A 20,271-nucleotide genomic window follows, 5' to 3' on the forward strand; every position below is an offset into this window, starting at 1 on the left:
AATGGAAGTCTCTGGACGAGTTGTCCATAATCAAATCTGAAATATTGATAAGAACATCAGGCTTGCTTTGACTGCAAAAAGAAAAGAGCAAGCCCAGGTGGCTCTAATATCAGTAAGGACAGATTTTTAAACCCCTCAGCTACACGGAACAAACAGAGAAAATAATCATGACATTTCAGTCATCAAGGGAAGACCCATCTCTATGGGATCAGATGGAAAGCACAGCTCAAGCGTTTTATCAAGCTCCACAAACTTGCATAACCAAATCATGTCAGAACTAGGTAATAATACCTTTTATTACTTTATCAGTTCAGGCAAGAAAAACACAATACATTTTGACAAGCCATTAGGCTTGTGGAAAACACTTATTTTGGCCATCTCCTGCAGCTCACTCTGCTGCATTGCTGTGCACTACCACTTTCAGGGGTGCCCTCCACAACCCATGTTTTATTCATCGAGGTGTGACATTAATTGCAATCAAAGTGCAACAGAGGATAAGGAGACAAATTTAGGTCCTGACCTACCACAAATACATACATCTGCAGACATCTACATCAAGATTTTTGTTATCTTGCAGCTGCAAAAGTTCAATTAATACAACTGTAGGTTTGTATAATTCTATACACATTTGTCAAAGACATGATATAAAGGTAGAACATTTTACTGTTACACACAAATGTGTTTACTATGGTGCCCTCTCTGGCACTATAGAAGCTTGTACACCACCTACCAGTACGTTTAGAAAACATTACTCATCTTGCCAGATACCCAGTGCAAATTTAAGGGAAAAAATACTAATACCTAAGCTCTAAGATTAATCTAAAGAGAAGCTCCCATTCACACTCCAAAGTTCCCAGATACAGGTACCCCAAATTACAAAGCTACAGGGTGACTGCCCCTTTTTTATGTCACAATATCTGAAAACTGGCATCAGCTTTATCCCAAGAACCTCAAGGAGGAAGACCCTGCCATCCTGTACCAATGATAAGGTTTTTAAGGATTAAAATATCTGATAACAGACAAATAACACTGCACTGCCTGGCAAAAAATATTAAGGGAGTGCTCATATTTTTTAAGTGGCATTTACAAGTCAGATGCACAAGCTGTAGCTAATGAGCAGCTAGACTGCAGAATATAAGAGTATCTTACAGGGCATCAGCTCAGCTGACTAAGTTCCTAATTAGTAAGTCATGTAATTGAAATAAAGACACTCTTCCCTTCCCCCTTCCAGCAGCAGGAGCACGTGGAAGAGCCTGCATGGAGCAAGTAAGCCTCAGGCTCCCCAGGACTGGGCCACTCCATCCCAGGCAGCCACAAGGCTGGCTCTGCACCCTGAAGTGCAAGGGAACTGCAAAGCTGCAAAAATACGTAGGACAGAGGATGCAAAAATAAAATCTGTCATCTGAAATGCCTGCAATTAGAAAACCCTTATAGTTAACATCTCTTATTTCATGTTTTTGTCATTAACAACTTCTAATTATCAAATATGCTATCTCACCAGAGGAAAAACTGAAACTGACTATAAAATGATGATGAGAACAATCTGCTTCCTCAGAGCTTACTTAAAACTGGTTAAAAAAACAATACTAGGTTGCATCAGATGAAGTTCTGTTACAGATCAGTGGGATGAACTGAAGCACACGTTAAAAACCTGCAACCAACACAGTCCCAGCTGCAGTTTCTTCAAAGTAAAACCTTTCAAATTTTGTAGCGTTTAAAGATTTATACTAAATTCCTCAACTAAAAAAATATCAATAAAATGTTGTAGGCAGTCTCTGCACAGAGGGTTTGCTTTGGTATAGTCAGGAAAATATTACGTCTCTTTGATTTAAACAGTGTAGAACTGAAAAACCTTTTGAGTGCCATCCCTAGAGCTTCAGAGAAAGCTCCACATATGATTACTATATTTAAGTGAACTATTTCTATTCCATAAGTACGATCAGGACTGACTCAACTGTTTTGTTTTCCTGTAAATAAAGATGCAAAAGGAAAAAAGACAACTTGTAAATTTTGAAATACCTCCTACCTTCTCTTTACAGCATGCTTGTGCTCTTTTTAGCCACTACCTTAAAAGGTATAAGGTATATCTAGGAATATTTCCAGTGATCTTTATATGTAAAACTAAATATTCACCAACAAACCAACGGGACTACTTTTAATGTGATCTTTGTACCTCCCAAATCCAAAGAAAACTGCTGTTAAGCTCTATAGCCTAGGACTTTGCCTTGTAAGAATTATCTTAATTTTCAGAATTTAGCCTCATTATTCTTGAACCTTTGAGTATAAAGTCACTTGGTACACAACTGTAGCCATTCTGTAGTACACAGCTAAATTCTTCAGCTGACAGCCATTCTCAGAGTAATAGCTAATAAAAAGCTAAAAGCTACAGCAATTTAGTTTAAAAAGCAGACAGATACACCTTTCAAAATACCTGTTATTACTAATATGAAAAGGCAGCACAGAAGTTTCTTTGCACATTTAACAAAGCTAATACACTCTCCCCTGAGGAATCTGAAGCTGAAAGATCTAGTGTTTAGTAACCAAGGATAAATCCAGCATAAGAAAAATATGGAGCAAATATACTACTTAAACAGTCACCTTATTTATTTTTTAATTACAGAACTAAAAGGAGTAATTTATTTGTGGATATTTTTACTCATTTACTTGGGGAACATCAAGCAGGAATGGGGGATGAAAAGCATTCATGTGAACTGTATTCTAGTTTGTTGGGTTTTTTTCTTGGTTGGTTTTGTTTACAAGGAGAACTTCTTAAAGTAACCAAAATTCCACAAACACCTCCCCAAGCTCCACACACAGAAATTTTCCTTCCCCAAAAATATTAGAAGTGTGAAAAGTAAACAGGAGATCTGCATTTCAGAATTTATCCCTTTAGAACAGAAATGGAAAGAAATCAAACAGTTTTGAGGGAAGTACTGCAGCATTAACATGATCCTGTATTTGCCAGGAATGTTAAAAAGGTAAAAAACCCTAACCAGAATTTTCATAGCACTGACAGAATAACTACACTTACATACCCAAGAAAAGGGATAAGAAGTAAAAAACTTGTATAATAAGGCCAAAAATAAACCACTGTGATGCACAGGTTCTTAGGCAGATTTCCAACACCCTTTCTACCTTCAGTACCCATGTTGTTCTAATAATGAAAAAAACTATTTTCTTTCCCTATTCAATGAATGACTTATTAAGATTTTTCCACCCACCACCCCTCAAAAAAACAAAAGGCAAACAAAACAAATCCCCAACAAATCAAGATTTCACTTCTCCACTTAAAGCTGCTGAAATCACCATTTAATTCTGAAATTTAACAAAACCCTTTATTTCAAGCAAAAACACTTCCCAAGATTCACCCTGACCTGACTGTACTTCAGGGCAAACAACTGAGCTTTTAAAACACAAAGTGAAAATTATGAACACCCAGGAGGATAATACTGAGGACTGAGCTCATCACACACAAACAAAGGACTGTAAAAAAGACTGATCATGTCTGGATCTGCAGCACCATTTGTGCACTGCTCCAGGGGAACATTGCTAGCTGAATTCACAGTTATCTTCAGATGAACCATATATTATGATGTGGCAAAGTCAATTCTATTACATCTCAAGAGTTCTATCACTTAACAACAAACAAAGCAAGAAAAAACAACACTGACTGAACCAAGTAAAGAGAAGGAAAGATGGGACATCAGTGACAACTTGTATGTTCACTTCAGCATGAAGAACCCACAGAAATAGGAGTAACTAAGTAAACACCAAAGCCACCATAACTGTCTTATCTTGGTCAAATGACAATTTAGTATTTGGAGTACAGAAAATTAAATTACCCACTTTGCATTAAAATATTAAAATGTAATACTTTGGCAACTTAAAGAGAAAAAAAGCCAAATCTACAAAGAACATTACTAAATAAATTCTGCAATTACCTGTATAGTACCACTGAAAGATACAGTGCAAGGATGACACAGGAATGATTCTCAGATCTGTCTTTAAAATAATGTCCAAAAGCCCACTATACCTTAAAGAGCCACAAACACCTGGCAAGGGGAAAAAAAACCCCACAAAAAAACCCACCAAACCCCCCCCCCCAAATCAACAGAAAACCAAGCCCAAGTAAACAAACAAAATCAAACAAACAAAAAAAACCCAACCCAATTAAAAAAAACCAACAAATCCAAGCAAACAATAAACCTGGACAGTTAAGACAGGTCTAACTGTGCTTAACACTTTAGCTTCTATTAAATTGGTTTAGGTTTTTTTTTAAAAATCACCCAAAACATGTATGCACTGCAGATCATTTAAGCAATGTTTCAGGTGATTATACCTGGACAGTTTTGCCAGCTGACACGACTTTCTCCGCATTTTGGATTTCTGCAGGTTTTAGTTTTTTGTTTGTTTAAATTATGCCTTAAATAACATTTCAGACAGTGGTTACATAACTGTGGATGTCAGTTTTACATTGTCTCAGGCCTACTATGCTGCATAATTACCACATCTCTACACTGTGCAGGGTTTCTTTCCATATCAGAGTAATGTTTTTGCTTCTATAGTTATGAAGGTATTTTTTCCTTTCCCCAGAAAGGTCACAAAACTGTGCTAGGGATTGTGGAGGGAGTAGGGAAAACCAAGGTCCAAAAGCAATAGGAATGGCAAGAGGAATCCTCTATCAACTCCATGCATTGTCATTCTTTTTGTGCCAGTTCCAGCCTCAAAGAGCAAGCAGCAGAAGGAGCAAAACAAAGTGAAAAGCTCTGTTCAAAGAAAAACAAAAACCTAGAAAAAAAAAGGTCAAGTGATGTGATAACTCAATTTTAGATTTTTTTTTCCTGGCGACATTCAAAACATTTGGGTGCTAGCAAGTCTTTATGCATTATACCTTACCTTTAAATATGATCCATAGTATTTTGTTACATAAGGACTATCACACTGACTTAAAACAGTTATCTCTTGCTGTATATCTTCTATTTCATCTTCTGCTTCCTCAAGGTCTATGATTTTTATAGCAACCACTTGCTGTGTCCGATTATCAATTCCTTTAAAGACTTCCCCAAAGGAGCCTTTTCCAATGCGTTCCAGTTTTGTGAAGAGCTCTTCTGGGTCTGCTCTGTGGTTCTAGAGAAAAAGAAAAACAGAAGAAAAGATTCACAAGTTACTTCATTGACTTCCAAGGTATTAGCTCTCATTACTTCCCAAGAAGCACATAATCCAGATTTATCATTACTATAAGGCTCACACCAGATAAATTTATTTCCTGCACACTCACCTCTAATTCAGCTATTAGTTACAGAACATACATTGTGCAATGATGTCCAAGGGAAATGAGCCTCGCCAGGGAGGGAGTTGGGTACAAACCTCGTGTCACTTCCCCACCACAACGCTTTAAAATGGAAGAATAACAGAGCTGTTCTTAATATAGGATTAATATAACTTAGAAGACTGAAGAATGCAATTACTGGCACAAGTCTAACACCCACGCTGAAAAGGCTGGGCTTTCTACCTGGGCAACAGCCTGGGGCAGACAAAGCATCCTATCATGGAGTGCTGTGTGAGGACTGCACTGCCCTGCATCCACTGGCAGATTCTGAGCAACGATGAGATCAGGAGTCTCCAGGGCAGTGGAAAGTGCTGCCAGAAAGCAGAGCAGCAGGGACTGGGAGATGCTGGAAGGAGGAGTAAGAAGGCTAGAGCAGAGCACTGAAACCTGGGCTTTACAAAGAGCAGCAAGCAGCAGAGCACTGCTGAGGGCACCTGGCTTGGAGTCTCTGTGGATTCAGTACTCTCAGCAGACTTATCATTATACAAGGATTATAAATTTCTCATCCCCATTCAAGCAGTCACAAAGAAAATAAAAAGGAAGCAAATCCTCATTTTTCCCTGCAAGGCAAAGCATGCTACGTGGCTGCTTAAAGAACCTGAAGTGTCCAAAAACAAAAGCAGTGACTTCTGAAGGATGTGGATGACTTGCTCCACAGTTTAGTAACACAAACCTTTAGACCACAGTGAGAAAGTCTGCAGAAAAGTGTTTTCAGAAGTCAAGACAAATATATTAACAGAATAGCCCAAACTGTGCAGAACAACAGAATTAAGTAAATTTTTTATGTCAGAACTGGGAAACTCATTGCACAAACCAATCTTTAATCAAAACACACCTGCCCAAAAAAAGCCCTCTGATTCAACAAAAAACCTTGAAAATGGGAAAGAGATGCTTTGCTTTAGATGTTTCCTGTACTCCAGAACTCGGAACCAACAAAAGTAGTGACAGTTTTGGCAAAAGCAGACATTCAACCCAAGACATGGATTACCCTACAGAAGAAAACACACTTACACCAGTTCTTGCAAATAAATATGAAAATCTTTACTGGGAAAAAAACCCCCCACATTATTACTTAAATGTAGTCCATTTTGGAATATCTCATTTCCTTTCTGGGATCTTATTGTCACTTCTCCCCTTCTACCAGAACCTGAATTTATTCCACGATACAGTGAGATGAATCAGGAAACATATTTAGCTAAGAGCTAACCATATGATTTGTCAGGTTTATTTTCAGCAGAATCAGTTCACTGCTCATCTATACCAAGCTGTCATTTGTGCTACCACAAGAGGAGGGAACATGAAGTAGTATGGCAGCTTTGTGCTCATCTGTGGTGCTAGATTTTTTAAATTATTTTAATTTTGCAACTATACAAGACACACTGGTGCTCCTGAACAGCACATTAAAGAACGAGGAATTTCCCCTTTGTCTACAATAAGCTCCTTGCAACTCTGCTCCTTTAAAAACAAAACCAAGCAAACAAACAAAAACCCCACAAAACACACGACCTGCAGAGATGTAATTAAGCAAAACATTTTGTATTTTCTTCTGTGGATAGATCCAGTGGAAGACTTAAAAGACCAACAAATACATAATCAAGCAAATGGAAAAAGACAGGATGAGAACGATTTTGATCTGAAATCTGAGAAAACTAATACTATTATGCTGGGAAAGAAAAAGATTGTAGTTCTCAGGTACTCATAAAGCTTTTAGTCAGACAAAAAACTGCCAGTAAATCTTCAAACTGCCTAAAGACAGTCATATCACCACCATGCATCAGTGGCGATATGCATCAGCTCCTGCCACCTTTTAATCTAAAAAACCTAAAAAACTAAAAATTTTAAAAAATAATAATAATTTGAAACAAATACCTAAAACCTATTTTCAGATGTGTTTCAAAAAAACACTGTAGGGACACATGTGGCAAAAGCAGCAGCAGCTGCCACCCAGCTTTCTCTGCTGCTAGAAAAGCCATTTAGCTGGCAATCTCATGTGTTCTTCAACTACAGTATCAGTTGCCATAAGGATTTAATGCATAGTTCTCAGTTCACAATAGACACACACATCCTGCAAAAAACAACAGTTAAGAGACAGGACTGGCAAAACTTTCCATTCACTCTAAACCACTCATCTTCAAGAAAAGCAGCTTCATTTTAAGACATGCTTGAGCCTGGGATTCCAGGAATTATTCATGCTAACCAACAGCTATTGTTGATATGAGATGAAACATTCAACACTTCCAGACAGGTAAAAGAAAAGCAATTTAATGACATATATAGTCAGCTAATCCAACCCTTCACAAATGTTTGATGAACTCAACTTGGATTTTGCTTCAGGAGAAACCTTAAGCAGAAAATTCCTCTGGGCTCCTCAGTGGAAATGCACACTCAACCCTGTAAATCCACTTAACGGCCATCAACTCAAAAGCCAGGCCTTCAAACTCTCTCCCTGAAGCTACTGCAGGTGAATCAAAGCTTTAATGGCTATTTTAATGTCCAACAACTCCTAACAGCATTATGTAGGAGTGCTGGAGTAAGGGGAGAGATTAGGCACAGCTGGACTTCCAGACACCACAGAACTCCATGTACCTCCCTGGAAGGAGAGGTGGAACAGAGGGCCACCACAGGAGAGCAAACTGTGTGGGACTACTAGAGGAAAAAGTCACATCTTCCTATTCTGAGAAAATCCTCTCACAGCCAAGTCAGCTTTCCAGCTCCTGTTATTCACCCAGGCTGACAAGGAACTGCAGGACACTCCAGGATGAGGGCAAATATTTCTGACCAACTAAGGCTAATGCTGAGATAACCTCCTTTGGAAAGGCTTCAAACTTAGAACACTACATAACTTAAAACATGGCCTTAGAACAAAGACTGCATTTTGAAACAGTCTGCTTTTACCTTCCTAATTTCCTTATCTTTCAGACTATTGTTGAACAGGAATGTTCTTCTGTAACTAAAAAAAAACAACAAACAACCAAACAAAAAAACTCCAAACTTGAAAAGACTATTTTTTAAACAAAAGTTAATTTATATAATGCAATTATGCCTCTCCTCCTTCTCCCAGCATAGGAAAAAAAGGAAATATACTTTATTCAAATAGAAGTGTGTATGTGAGTACACAATCCTGCAATACATACCAATAAATTTTTGCAGCACAGCTGTCAGCTAAAATTTGAATATGGTAGATTTCTAACACGATTAATGCTCTTAAACAGAACAGCCAAATGTTTTCTCCCTGTTCTTTCACAGATCTTTCATTGAATGGGAAAAAGGTTTAGAAGTTTTGGAAGCAGACTGCATGAATACTTGTTGAGTTTGTTGTTTTTTTAAAAAGAAAAAACCACAATACTGGTTTCTATGGGGAGTCATGTCTGTTGGGCAGCAGATGGTAAAAACACAATAGACATTTTTTTGCCTCCATCATCACCTCTCTGAAGATAACACCTGTAAATGGACAAATCAGGAAGAAAATCTATTGCTCTCACCCTCCCTAGGCCCATTTCCACAGACAAAAGCAGCAACAAGTATGACAAGCACAGGCACATTCACATGCCAACTTCCATCTCGCCAGCATGAGTAACAGCACCAGCAGGAGCGTGACAACACAAGCCCTCTGCATAGCTCAGAAGTCCAACCATTTCACCAGGCCAGCACGACTACACAGCTTGCTCTTGTGTTCAGTACAATCCCTTCTCCCCAACATGTGCCATTGCTGCATGTGTTCATACACGTGTATATAGACAGAGTCACAGGATAATTCACCTTGGAAGGGACCTCAGGAGGTCATCTAGTCCAACTGCATGCTTAGAAGCCCCAGACAAAAAACCACCACAGCATAACTTCTGCCAACATGCCTGCAGTAGTTGCATCAAGTATTCTGCCAATACGGCTTATATAAGCATTTCCCTTTTATTCTGATGAACACAGCAGTGTCCTGGCTGCATTCTGGTACAAGGCTGACTCACCTTCCCACCTCTGACCCTTCCGGGTACCTGTTCTCCACATTCTGTGTTCGTCCTCTGAAGCCAAGTTAAAGCACATTGCATAGCTAACTTCCAGGATGATTCTGGTATCTAATGACATACATCAAATCAGAAGACATATCTGTGTTAGATTGGTGCAGGGTCTGTAAGCACACCGCAGCTCTTTTATTGAAACAGGTCTTCTAAGCAGGTCAATTAACAAATTCCATTAAAGGGCACTGAGCACAACTGGATGAAAAAACAAAGCTTTAAGGAATCTTGGAAAGAAACTGAGCTAACGCCTTACATTGAACAAAATCAAAACCAGGACCCTCTACATCTTCCAAAGCAAATAATTTAACATAGTCTTGTGAGATTCCTGCCTGTGAGAACATACATCCTGTTGTCTTAATCCTTCTAAGACCTGACCTAGAAATACTGTTACACTACCTGGACTTCTAAACATCTCTCAGGCTTTATTTGGAACAGAAGTTCCCTTAAAACTGTAGCACCACTACAGAACCTATCACCTACATTGGGAGACATTATTCAAATATGCATTAGAAGAAGATGCAGTAATTAGCTCAAAAGACTTTTAAGAAAGGTAGGCAGGAGAAGACAAGAGTGCCTACTCATGTTCTTCAAGTATCCATTACTATAGCACCCTACCATGTTCTGGTAATTTCGGAAGCCATCAGAATTACCTGTGTGTTTAAAATACCTTAATTTCAAGCAATTGGTTATTCACAGACACTTAGCTCAGATAATAAAGTATCTCTGTGTTTTCCTTCTGTTCAGCCCCAAAAATACTGAAATCAAGAAGGATTAAGAAAGGTAAACCTGTTGGACTATGAGACTTCTTAAAAGTAAGTCATGTCTTAACAGATCCATTCTTCTTGGTTGAATTTCTTTCTATATACTCTCTGCATGTAGTTTCAGGTATTATATATATACACACACATTAATTATACACATTAATTATACACCAGGCATATTTTATTATATAACCATGTATATTCACATACAGTGTATATATTTCCATATTTTACCTGCATAAGGAACGTTTTACTTCTTTACAATAAAACCACCATATATAGTGATAATACTTTAATTCCTTGAGCTCCTTCCCACCTGCGCCTTCCAGTTTTATTTAAAAATCCTACTATAATTAAAGTTATTCACACAAACAGTGCCATAGGCATTTGTGTGTGTATATATACCTAAAAATTTAAATAGTCCGAAATTAATGAAGGCACAGGTGCAGAGCCATAATCACTTATAATGAGAAAAAATGAACCAGCAGACACTCAGAACAAGGGTGAAACCTGCAGACACCTTTTATCTCCACCTCATACACACACTCTTGCTTCTCAGAAACTTTCATGTGTGTCTTAACTCTGATGTTATCTTGCAATCCTGTTCAAGGCACAAACAATAGGACAGTAGATACTCCACTATATTTACTGGAACTGTATGATACATACTGAAGAACACCACTATCTTAATAACAAAACAATTTGATTTTGTCAAGTATCAAATTTTTACATTTTCTACATGGTAGGTAGCAAAAACCAGATGTGAGCTTTGTTCCCCTTAAATAGGACTTGAACTGTCACACCCTTTGTGAAACATCTTCCTTCTCTGACAAGGGAAAGATTTACTGCCCTTTTTACTGAGAACCTGGAGAACTTCAATATAAAACAAAAGCAAAAATAAGCAAGCAAAACACCCAAGTGGCTTTGTTTTCATCCAGTCAGCCATAAGGCAAGCTGCTTTAAAGTTCATGACTATCAAAACCTTAAAGTCAGCATTCAGCCCACCCAATCTCAGATTTTTAAGGAAAGAAGAACCTTAATTTTCAGACCATCTCTGACCCGTGGCAGATGCAAGCTGTCAATTGCACATTATGCTGAAAATGGAAACCACTGAACTCACTTCCTCTATTCTCATCTGTTCTTTCACTTTGGTAACATAACATTGAAGAAGCTTAGAAAACAGCAAAAATAAGCAAAAAGCAAGAATACCAACACATCTCACAAAGATTAGTTAGGTCCTTGACATAGGCAACTAAAAAAATTACACCAAATATTTATGAAGAGTTTTCTGCACTGAGGAAACACAAAGTTTCCATGCCAGTGAACTCTGTAAGTGAATATCCTCACATTTCAAACGGAGCCCCACCTGGGTTCCACTCTAGGTATCAAAACCACCTTGTATCTTTTTAAAAAATCCTCAGACCAGCCAACAGTTGAATCTTCTTCAGTCTGCTCACATCTCTGAGAAGCATGGCCTACCAAAAGAGTCAGAGTAATGAATGGGGCACAAATTAATTGGCTAGGTCTTTACTATAACTTGAAAGAGACAAAAGTGACTGGACACTCATTAGCTAACGAGGAAGGATGGACATCCTTAGATGGAGACAGAAGTCAGCCCAAGAAAACAACAGGTTCTGGTACCCTAAAGAGTTCAAACCTTGTTCTAAATTTATTAAGAGTTCAACAAGCTGATCTTGCAAAAATTATAATCTCCTTTGTTGAACAGTGCAAGACAAGTGCCTGCTGAGTGGGTAATTAACCCACCTTAATGAACAAACTGCCTCTACACCTGAACCAGGAGACAGAGGACCAATGCAAATTCTCATTGCTGAAGAACATTTGTGACCTCTCCTTTTTATGAACTGCTTTGAAAAACATCATCTGCAGAAAAGACTCCAAAAGCCACATCTAATGGGAATACAGAAGAACAGCTCTTTCTGGGCTGCAGCCCATTTCAGCAGTAGGCCTTCCCTCTCAGCAAGTTGCCTGCTTATCAGTGTGCAAACAAGGTTGTTTTTTTTATTTTTGCCACACCCATTTGAAGGAACAGCTACGTCAAAACTCTGCCAGCAATAACCTATATCCTTACAGCATTTGAGCCATTTTCCTACTACATAAAGATTTGGTATCTACAGCTAAATGGCAACTGGTACATGAATTTTACAGGCCTCCTCACTACTCTATCTCAGAAGCCATTTTAGCATTTTTTTCTATGCAAGTTAGAACATGATACACAGGTTTTCCTCTTGTAAGTAAGATTAAACCCATACTAAAATCAGAAGAAAAATAACAACAAAATCCAGCTTTTTAACTTGCCGGTTCATACATAAGAAAAAAGCAACAAGACCTCACATTTAACACACACACAAGTATCTTTGTTAAATCTCTTCTGAAGAGACTCCTTAGTTATTTTCAGGCTAACAAAATTAAAGCAAGGCAGAAAAACACTGGTTGAAAAAGGATGGCTCCAAAACATAATGTGGGTTAAAGAGAGAGCCACAAGTTTATTTACCACAGCAAACTCTGCAGGCATAATCACTGCCTGCAATGAACCCCAAGTGGGAACCCATGGTTAGAGGATATCACACCATTCCTTCAGCTTTTATAGGGACCATTTTGAGAAAGGAAGGCAAACACAGTCTACTAGAATCCTAGGCTTCTGCCCTCTCCTCAAGGCTAGACAACCACAAGCTGGAAAGCTGTACTCTCCTCTTCAAATACTGGCCCTTGATCATATCAATCATCCTGGTCCTGGAGCTATGAGAAGCACACGGTGAAAAACCAGAAATACAACTGCAAAATGAGCTACAAAGGAAGCAAGAAACCTACCCTGCCAGATCCAACCTGCCTGTTTCAGGAAACTCCTTTTTCAATTACTCTGCGGCTCATTCATGGCATGGCAAAGCATCTCATTACATAAACGGCGATGGAAAGGGGGAGGGGAGGAAGAGAAACACCCTGAAAAAAAAATCAAATTCTTCTTGCCAACTAGGCTGGAACAAAGCTGTGCAGGAATGTAAAAATGTTCTTGCTATCACCAGTTGCCAGATGACACCTTCCTAGGTGAGAGATCAACAGCAAGCTCATCTTGCTCCACTCTTAATTCTCTATAAGCTTTTAATTGATTTATATCAGTAGAAAATATTTTTCATTCAGTGTTTTACATTTAGGCACTTTACAACACCCATGGTCATTTCAAGCTGTGCAGTGCTTCTATTATTCAGCTCCCAACACCTCACTGAAATACAACTTGGTATCTAGAGAAGCACAGACACCCTCTGATCCCCCTAAGTCAACATTATTCAAATATGCAGAGCATATAACAGTACCCAATTGAAAGGAAAGCCTGCAAAAGATCAGGGAGCTGGGGGTTGGGAACAGAAAAAATCCCCCACATTCCTCAAGACCGAACAGGTGGTTCTTGACTTCTGGTTCATGAAAACAGTGAAGCCACCCTGGGGGCTCCCAGGCTCCCCCTTTCACACACAGCTCAAATGTGAAACCTGCAGATAACTGACATTTCTCATTCCTCGTTCTCCTTCATCAGTGCATACAGAATTCATGCAGATCCAGGATAGAGATCATGCCACAAAGCTTTTCCAGAAATTCTGCCTCAATCAAGACCATTCAAATACAGATTCTAGCAAGACAAACTTAGCTTCACACTTCCAAGAGTCAACTATGCTTTAAAGCTTTCTTCAGAAAGACAGACCCAAGCTGAAGCCATACTCCTTCCCAGGCTATGGACCGAACCAATACAGCCTATCTCTGCAAAACTACACACACAAGATATGGAGAAGAATGAGACCAGCGAGCCACTGTTACCTTGTCAATCCTTTTATTAATAACGTATTTGATTGCGTTATTTTTACTAGATTCATTTGGCTAGCAGTCCCTCTGGCAGAATGGATTTCTGTGAGTATCACTAGATGGACACCCTTCCCATGGGATTTAAGTCTCTTGTTCAGAGCTAAGCAGCGTGCTCAGTGATCCTCAGCTAATCAGCAGAACAGACTTGTTCTAGAACTGCTGGAAGATTAAATTTAAAGTACAAATGACAGTTCTTTAAATAGAGCCAAAACTGCTAAAGCAGTTATTAGGAAGGAATTTGATTTTCAGTCAGAGCAAAATAGCAGGATTTGGAACAGTGGATCCTGACTATTATAACAGATACCTAACCAACTCCTGATTTCTGCAAAGGCAACATACACGATGCCACTAACTACGGCATGCCATAAAATGTATTTGTTACAAAAGAATCTCAAAACCAACTTAGTACTGTTCATCCCCAACCTCATCCCCCCAAAACCCATCCCTGAATCCTTCAAGTGTCTATCAATTATTAAACTCAGTCCCTAAGAATAAATGAATGACAACACAATAGTCTCATCACTTATCAGAAGTGGTGGTACTTTTTTAAATCTGAAGGTAATGACCAAAGAGCAAACAACACTAACAGGTTTAAAATTAATCCTTTCACTTTTGGAAACTGATGATATTACACTTGTCTGTCTCTGCTAAGATGTTACACAGGTCTCACACTACAAATATTGCTGCAGAGGCACATTCAGTCATGGAAACTCTTCATGGTGTGCCACAAAGTTGTATTATAAACACTCCTCCCATCAAAATAAGTATCAAAAGGAACTGATCTCTTTTTTTTTTTTAAACAACAAAGCACAATATATTACCAAGCTACTATTTGCTATAAATTCTCCGCTTTGAGAAAAAGGGGAAAAGAAAAAGCAAATTTGCATCAGAACTTTTACAAGTGTAAGACTTGTAAGACACTGAAGTTCAAAAACAGCCAGTGTGAATCTTTTCAACGTTAAATTCAACAGAAAAACAGCCACTACAGAATGAAGTAACAACTAAATGTTTTTAAAAGTCTGGTTTCAGATGTATTGTTTCCATCTTTTGGGGGAAAGTATATGATGGTACAGAACAGCAGAGAGATTAAGGTGAGACAAGTTGAGTTTATGTGCTCTCTGCAGTTTCAGCAGATTTGTCTCTGAATTTCAGGTCAGAGCACTTAACCTGTGTATAACTGTGACATCTGCACAAAAAAATACCACTAGAAGACTTCTGGGGATTTCTTCTTCTAAGCCAAATAAGAACACCTGCTGAATTCCAGCTGATTATACCTACACAGCTCCCAGGTATCAAACACCTGCCAGATCTCACTCCATCCTTCTTTGGTAACAGCAAGACAGTGCATGTACTGAGCCCTGTTTTTGTCATCAGAATAACTTATTACAATGCACAAGACAGAAGGACCAAATTCAGCTACTGAAGCCTGAGCTGAGTTAGCAGACTACTGTTCAGTATGATACAGCTTGTACACCAAACATGACCAGGGAGGGAACAACTGCAGTGGTGAATTCCACAAATATTTTAATGCATATCTGCTTCAAGTACAAAGAGGCATGTTCTCCACAGGTCTTAAAATACCATCTTCCTGCAGCCTGCCTGCACTGTAGTACAAAGTACAAATCAAGGAACTGAAACTGTACAAGGTATTAATCACCAAAATACTGGAGTCCATCCTAGCTTAACCATAAGAAATCCCTGCTTTCTAGGCACTATGGAAGCCTCCTGGTGTCTTTTCCAGTTCCCTTTAAGTCAGTCATGTCTCTAAATAATACGTTTTAAAGCCTCTTCAAACTCACTGTAGAAGCATCTGGATACAGCTCAGCTCCTAAGAGAGGAATAAATTAACAGATCCTTGAATGGATCTTTCTTCAAAGGTTTTAGTTCCTCTAATGCCCACTCTCTAAACATTTAAGTATTTGACAGTAACAGACTGACTGCTCTTAACAGAAGTCACATTCTTGTAACTACAATGCATAAGGTTTACTAGAAATCCGACACACTTTCAGACTAACTTTAGCCACCACACAGAGCCTTATTTCTACAGGTGCACTCATTTAAGAGAAAATGGATTTTTTTCTTGGTCTGAGAAGAACACCAATTCCAAAATGAAATGCTGCCTTTCCTTTCATCTTTCTACACCCATCCAATAACTAGACTCCAACTGATCTGCCTTTGAGCATCCCACAGGCTGAGTCCTTCCAGCTGCCAGGGTCAGGCTGTCCAGTGAGCAGCACTCTGCAGCCAGTCTGTTAACTGGCAGCAGAGAGAGCAAAGCTCACCTTTCTGCCCAAGTTTCTATTTAATCAAGCAACCCTTCAATTGTGAATCAGAGTACACCGGCTGACAGGTCACATGCTCTGGCTGCTCTACTTTTAGAGCAAGTTAGGCTCTTTACTGCAAGATAGTCTGAATGCCAATAAAAACAGATGGAGACCAGGGCTAAACAACCTTTCTGGCTGCACTCAAGACTACTGCCACACAGGATCAGGAGATATCAACACAGCTAGGAAAGAGGAAACATCAAGTGCTTAGATGAGTAGAGTAGCAAGGACACAGAGAAATAATGCCCCAAATCAGGTTCCAAAGACACACATACTGGTAAGAAGAAACACAAGTGATAAACACTTCCATTAGTTCATGAATTATGAGTTCACAGACTTAACATTTTACACAAAAAAAGTAGGAAAAGGGAAAGCATAAAAATAAAACCTCTACTGGCTAAAAAAGGCATTTACTACTTGAGTGATGTTACACTGCTGAAGTTTACAGACTAGTTTGGAAATATAGGATGCTAATTCCTCACTCTCCACCTTAGAAAAATTACTCATTTGTAAGTTAAGAGTTTCCAGCCTCTTTTATTTGTAAAGAAGCTCTGGGGTACTGCTTGAGATGCTGTCAATAACGTAAGTCGATCAGAAATGCATCAGTCTGCAATGACTGAGGTATCACTGACTTTCTGAACACGTGAAACAGACATAACCCTCTGAACTCTGCCTCCTGTCTGCTGGGCAAGAGAGGAGCAGTGCTGCAGGACTACTAATAAGGGATGCAACACCTTCACTCCATTTTCAGTAAAGGCCCTGGACTGCTAAAAGACACACAGGTAGACTGTAACATCTCTCCTGCAAGCCATAACCAGAAATGCTCTCTAAGAGCTCAACTGGAATGCCTGAAGTCAGGGCCAGTGGACAAGTTTCTCACTGCAAGACCTCTAAGTGTTCCAGACTAGTAACTAGTCTGAATACTTCTGTCCCATTAGAAAAAGGAACAACTTTAACAGTGGCATTACTGGATAAAAACTCCAACCTGACACTCAAACTGCTTGCCAACTGTGCTTCATGTAACCAGGACACCTTAGTTGTACTCACACAGCTCCAGTGACCTTTCCTTTTTCCCTGTAGTCTTGGATTCTGCATAAAGTGCCATAATTTGGTGTATCATGCTTGACGTCAGAGCATTCATTTTACAGTCACCAATACTCTGATTTGACTGAATGGGCTTAGAAGTCTAGCAACTGAGTAAGTTAACATTGTACAACTGGATCAAGTGGAACTTTTCCAAAGCAGAGAGGAAAATGAACGTGTTTAGGAAGTTGTTTGAACAGGCAAGAATTGTTAGGTATAAAATTTGGTTTTGTTAGGGACACGAGACAGGTTAAACAGAACACAACCACTACAGAAACAAATGGCTCTGTAACTACTCATAAGGGCAACAGATAATGCTACCTTTGGGTCTTCTATTGTTGCCAGGGTACTGAAAGTCAGACTCCCAGTTTTCCAAAATAACTGTGACTTTCTGTAGTCTTCCATGTCTGGATTTTTTTTTTAAAGGGAACCTGACTCTTCCTAAGACAAAAGATCTTAAAAACAGTCAAAAAAAAGCTTCTGTTATACTTTGGTTATAAACTGTCAGAACCTCTGTTTTGGAGGCTGGTATTTATTTAATACATCATTTCTGTATATTTGTTAATACTTTTTTTTTTTGTATAATGAAATGGGAGGGAAAGTATAAGATTACAAAACCCTGAAAATTTCCAAGCCTGTAACACATTTTCTGGTAAATTCAGCATCCAACTGTTATATTCAATAAAGTGCTTCCCTCAACACAGACTACAAAACAAGGGGTCTGACCACACAACTTCTTTCCCACAGTGACAGTTTTAACATAACTATTAGATCTTCCATCACGGAAGAACCTGTTTGCTCCTTCTTCAATCACCATGGATTTACTTTTAACACTGAGCACAGCAGGAACATTTTTATCATCACTTGGATGATCCTCACTAAACAGTTCAGATAGATTAAAAAAAAAAAAAAAGCAGCAATCCTTACAACTCTACAACACTCTTCTGGGACAGTTGTTTTGGTTTTTTCAATATAAAAACCCTATGACTTTTCTAAAAGAAGAGTGGGCAGAATAATTTCACACTAAATTCTTAGACTTTTAGGACTTGTGTAATAGCCTTAATTTAAACCAAAAAAAAAAGTCATCAGGGAAATCTGTATTTTAATTCTATGCAGCTGTACAGATCTAACAGTTTAAACATGCTTTAAATGTACAGATATATGTTAAGGGGTCTGGGTTAAACTAACAGCAATACTAGTGGAACTAAGTATGCTATGACACAAAGTTTATTATAACCATGGAAAACAGGACCTTAAGTAATTTCAAGGTCCTTTTGTGATGACAGGGCAGCTAAGGAAAACAGAACAGCAATACATTAAGCAGATACAAAGATAAGAAATTTACAAATTTAGGTTTTACAATAGGAGTCTCCCATATACAAACACTAAACAAACAAACAGAAAAAAAACAAAAACAGAGAATATAAAGAAGCTCAAGGTAAATCTTTTATCACAGAATCTCTCTAGGATATACCAATACAACAGTAACCCTGACATACTGGAATAAGGAGGTTGAGAAAGTGTGGTTAATGTACTCTTCTAGCAACACAAAGTCAGTGACAACTGAAATTTAACCGATTTCAGAAACGTAAACCTAATCTTGGTATTGTAACTGGCATAAATGTATCTATAAATACTGTTTATACATCAATTCCATATTTTCTAACAGTGATGAAGATACTTGATCCAGAAAAATTCTAACTCTTTCTGTTCTGAAACCTGAACTCTTTATATGTCTCACATTCATAGAGTTTTATCCTAAAGGCTTCTATGTCATTTGAATGGAAAAATCCTCTAATATGATAGAGGCATAACTAGCCCAGAAGTTAACAGATAACTCAGAACAGTGACTGGGCTGCTAGTGTCTGACAAGCAGAAATCAACACTGAAATGAGTTCAGTCCTGAGCTCCTCTCTTTACATTTGATAGAGATCTCTGACCAAGCTTGGACTAGATGGCCCAGCGGAGTAAGAACGAGGAATCAGAAAACCAGGAACGTACGAGCTTCCTGAGCAGATACCACAAACACAGGAGGCAGGGCAGCAGGCACCAACCCCGGCCGAAGCGAGGTGCAAGTCCCTGACAGGCGGCGGCTGCCCGCAGCCCCGCAGCCCCCTGCCCGCCCCGCAGCCCCCCCACGGGACCCCGCAGCCCCCTGCCCGCCCCGCAGCCCCACCACGGGACCCCGCAGCCCCCTGCCCGCCCCGCAGCCCCCCCACCGGACCCCGCAGCCCCCCGGTCCCCGGGGGAAGCTGCGCTACGGGCCCCGCGCCCGTCGGCGGGGAAGTCCTGCAGGCGCTACCGCGCTTGCCAGCGAGCCCGGGATGTCATTTAGCAGCACACCCACACGCCCTGCGATTAACTTCATTTCGCCTTTAATCAGTTGGCAGAAGCTCTTACGTGCGGCCGGGCGCCGGGCAGACAAACCTTGAACAAAGGGGTCTGGGCAGGGAGGGGGAGCGCTGGGGCCGGCTGCAGGTTCGGCTCCCCCCGGGGACACGCCGAGGGAGCGGGCCCCTCCAGGGCCTCCCGTTCCCTCAGGGAACCCCCCTCCCTGGCTCGCCGAGGGCTCCGGCCCGCGCTCCTCCCTAGGCCGAGCGAGGCCTCCTCGCCGCCCCGCGCTGCCCGCCCGCCGTGCCCCCCAGACCCGCCGCCCCAGCCGCGGCCTCCGCCCGCTTCCGGAGCCGGGCCCGGGCCCGTCGCCTCCATTTTGGGGCCGGCGCAGCGCGGAGCTCACCTGCATGCCGGGCACTTGCACCGCCACGGGCGAGTGGGCCATGGCGGGCTGCGGCGGCCGCCCGCTGCTCCCTCCTCTCGGCCTCCCTGCTCCTGGGCGGCGGCGGCGGCGGGGCCTGGAAGGACAAAGCGGCGGGGAGGCGGCTTTAGCGCGG

At 40.2% G+C, this 20,271-nt stretch overlaps 2 protein-coding genes across 4 annotated transcripts in view; one reads left to right on the top strand and one right to left on the bottom strand.

Annotated features, from left to right (window-relative positions):
- The window catches only part of RAP2C (RAP2C, member of RAS oncogene family), a 144,000-nt gene that overhangs the window by 48,047 nt on the left and 75,682 nt on the right, over positions 1 to 20,271 (top strand). The window lies entirely within an intron of this gene.
- The window catches only part of STK26 (serine/threonine kinase 26), a 30,323-nt gene that overhangs the window by 9,662 nt on the left and 390 nt on the right, over positions 1 to 20,271 (bottom strand). For 2 of the 3 annotated variants that reach the window (XM_051630387.1, XM_051630386.1), the window contains exons 2-3: positions 20,118 to 20,232; positions 4,897 to 5,127 (exon numbers count right to left, since the gene is read on the bottom strand). In XM_051630387.1, the coding sequence (XP_051486347.1) occupies positions 4,897 to 5,127; positions 20,118 to 20,159 (273 nt within the window). In that variant the 5' untranslated portion in view covers positions 20,160 to 20,232. Of the gene's footprint in view, positions 1 to 4,896; positions 5,128 to 9,291; positions 9,391 to 20,117; positions 20,233 to 20,271 lie in introns of those variants that run through there. The other variant, XM_051630384.1, reaches the window with a different exon arrangement.

This window comes from Apus apus, chromosome 12 (genome assembly GCF_020740795.1).
Source record: "Apus apus isolate bApuApu2 chromosome 12, bApuApu2.pri.cur, whole genome shotgun sequence".
Taxonomy (NCBI): Eukaryota; Metazoa; Chordata; class Aves; order Apodiformes; family Apodidae; genus Apus; species Apus apus.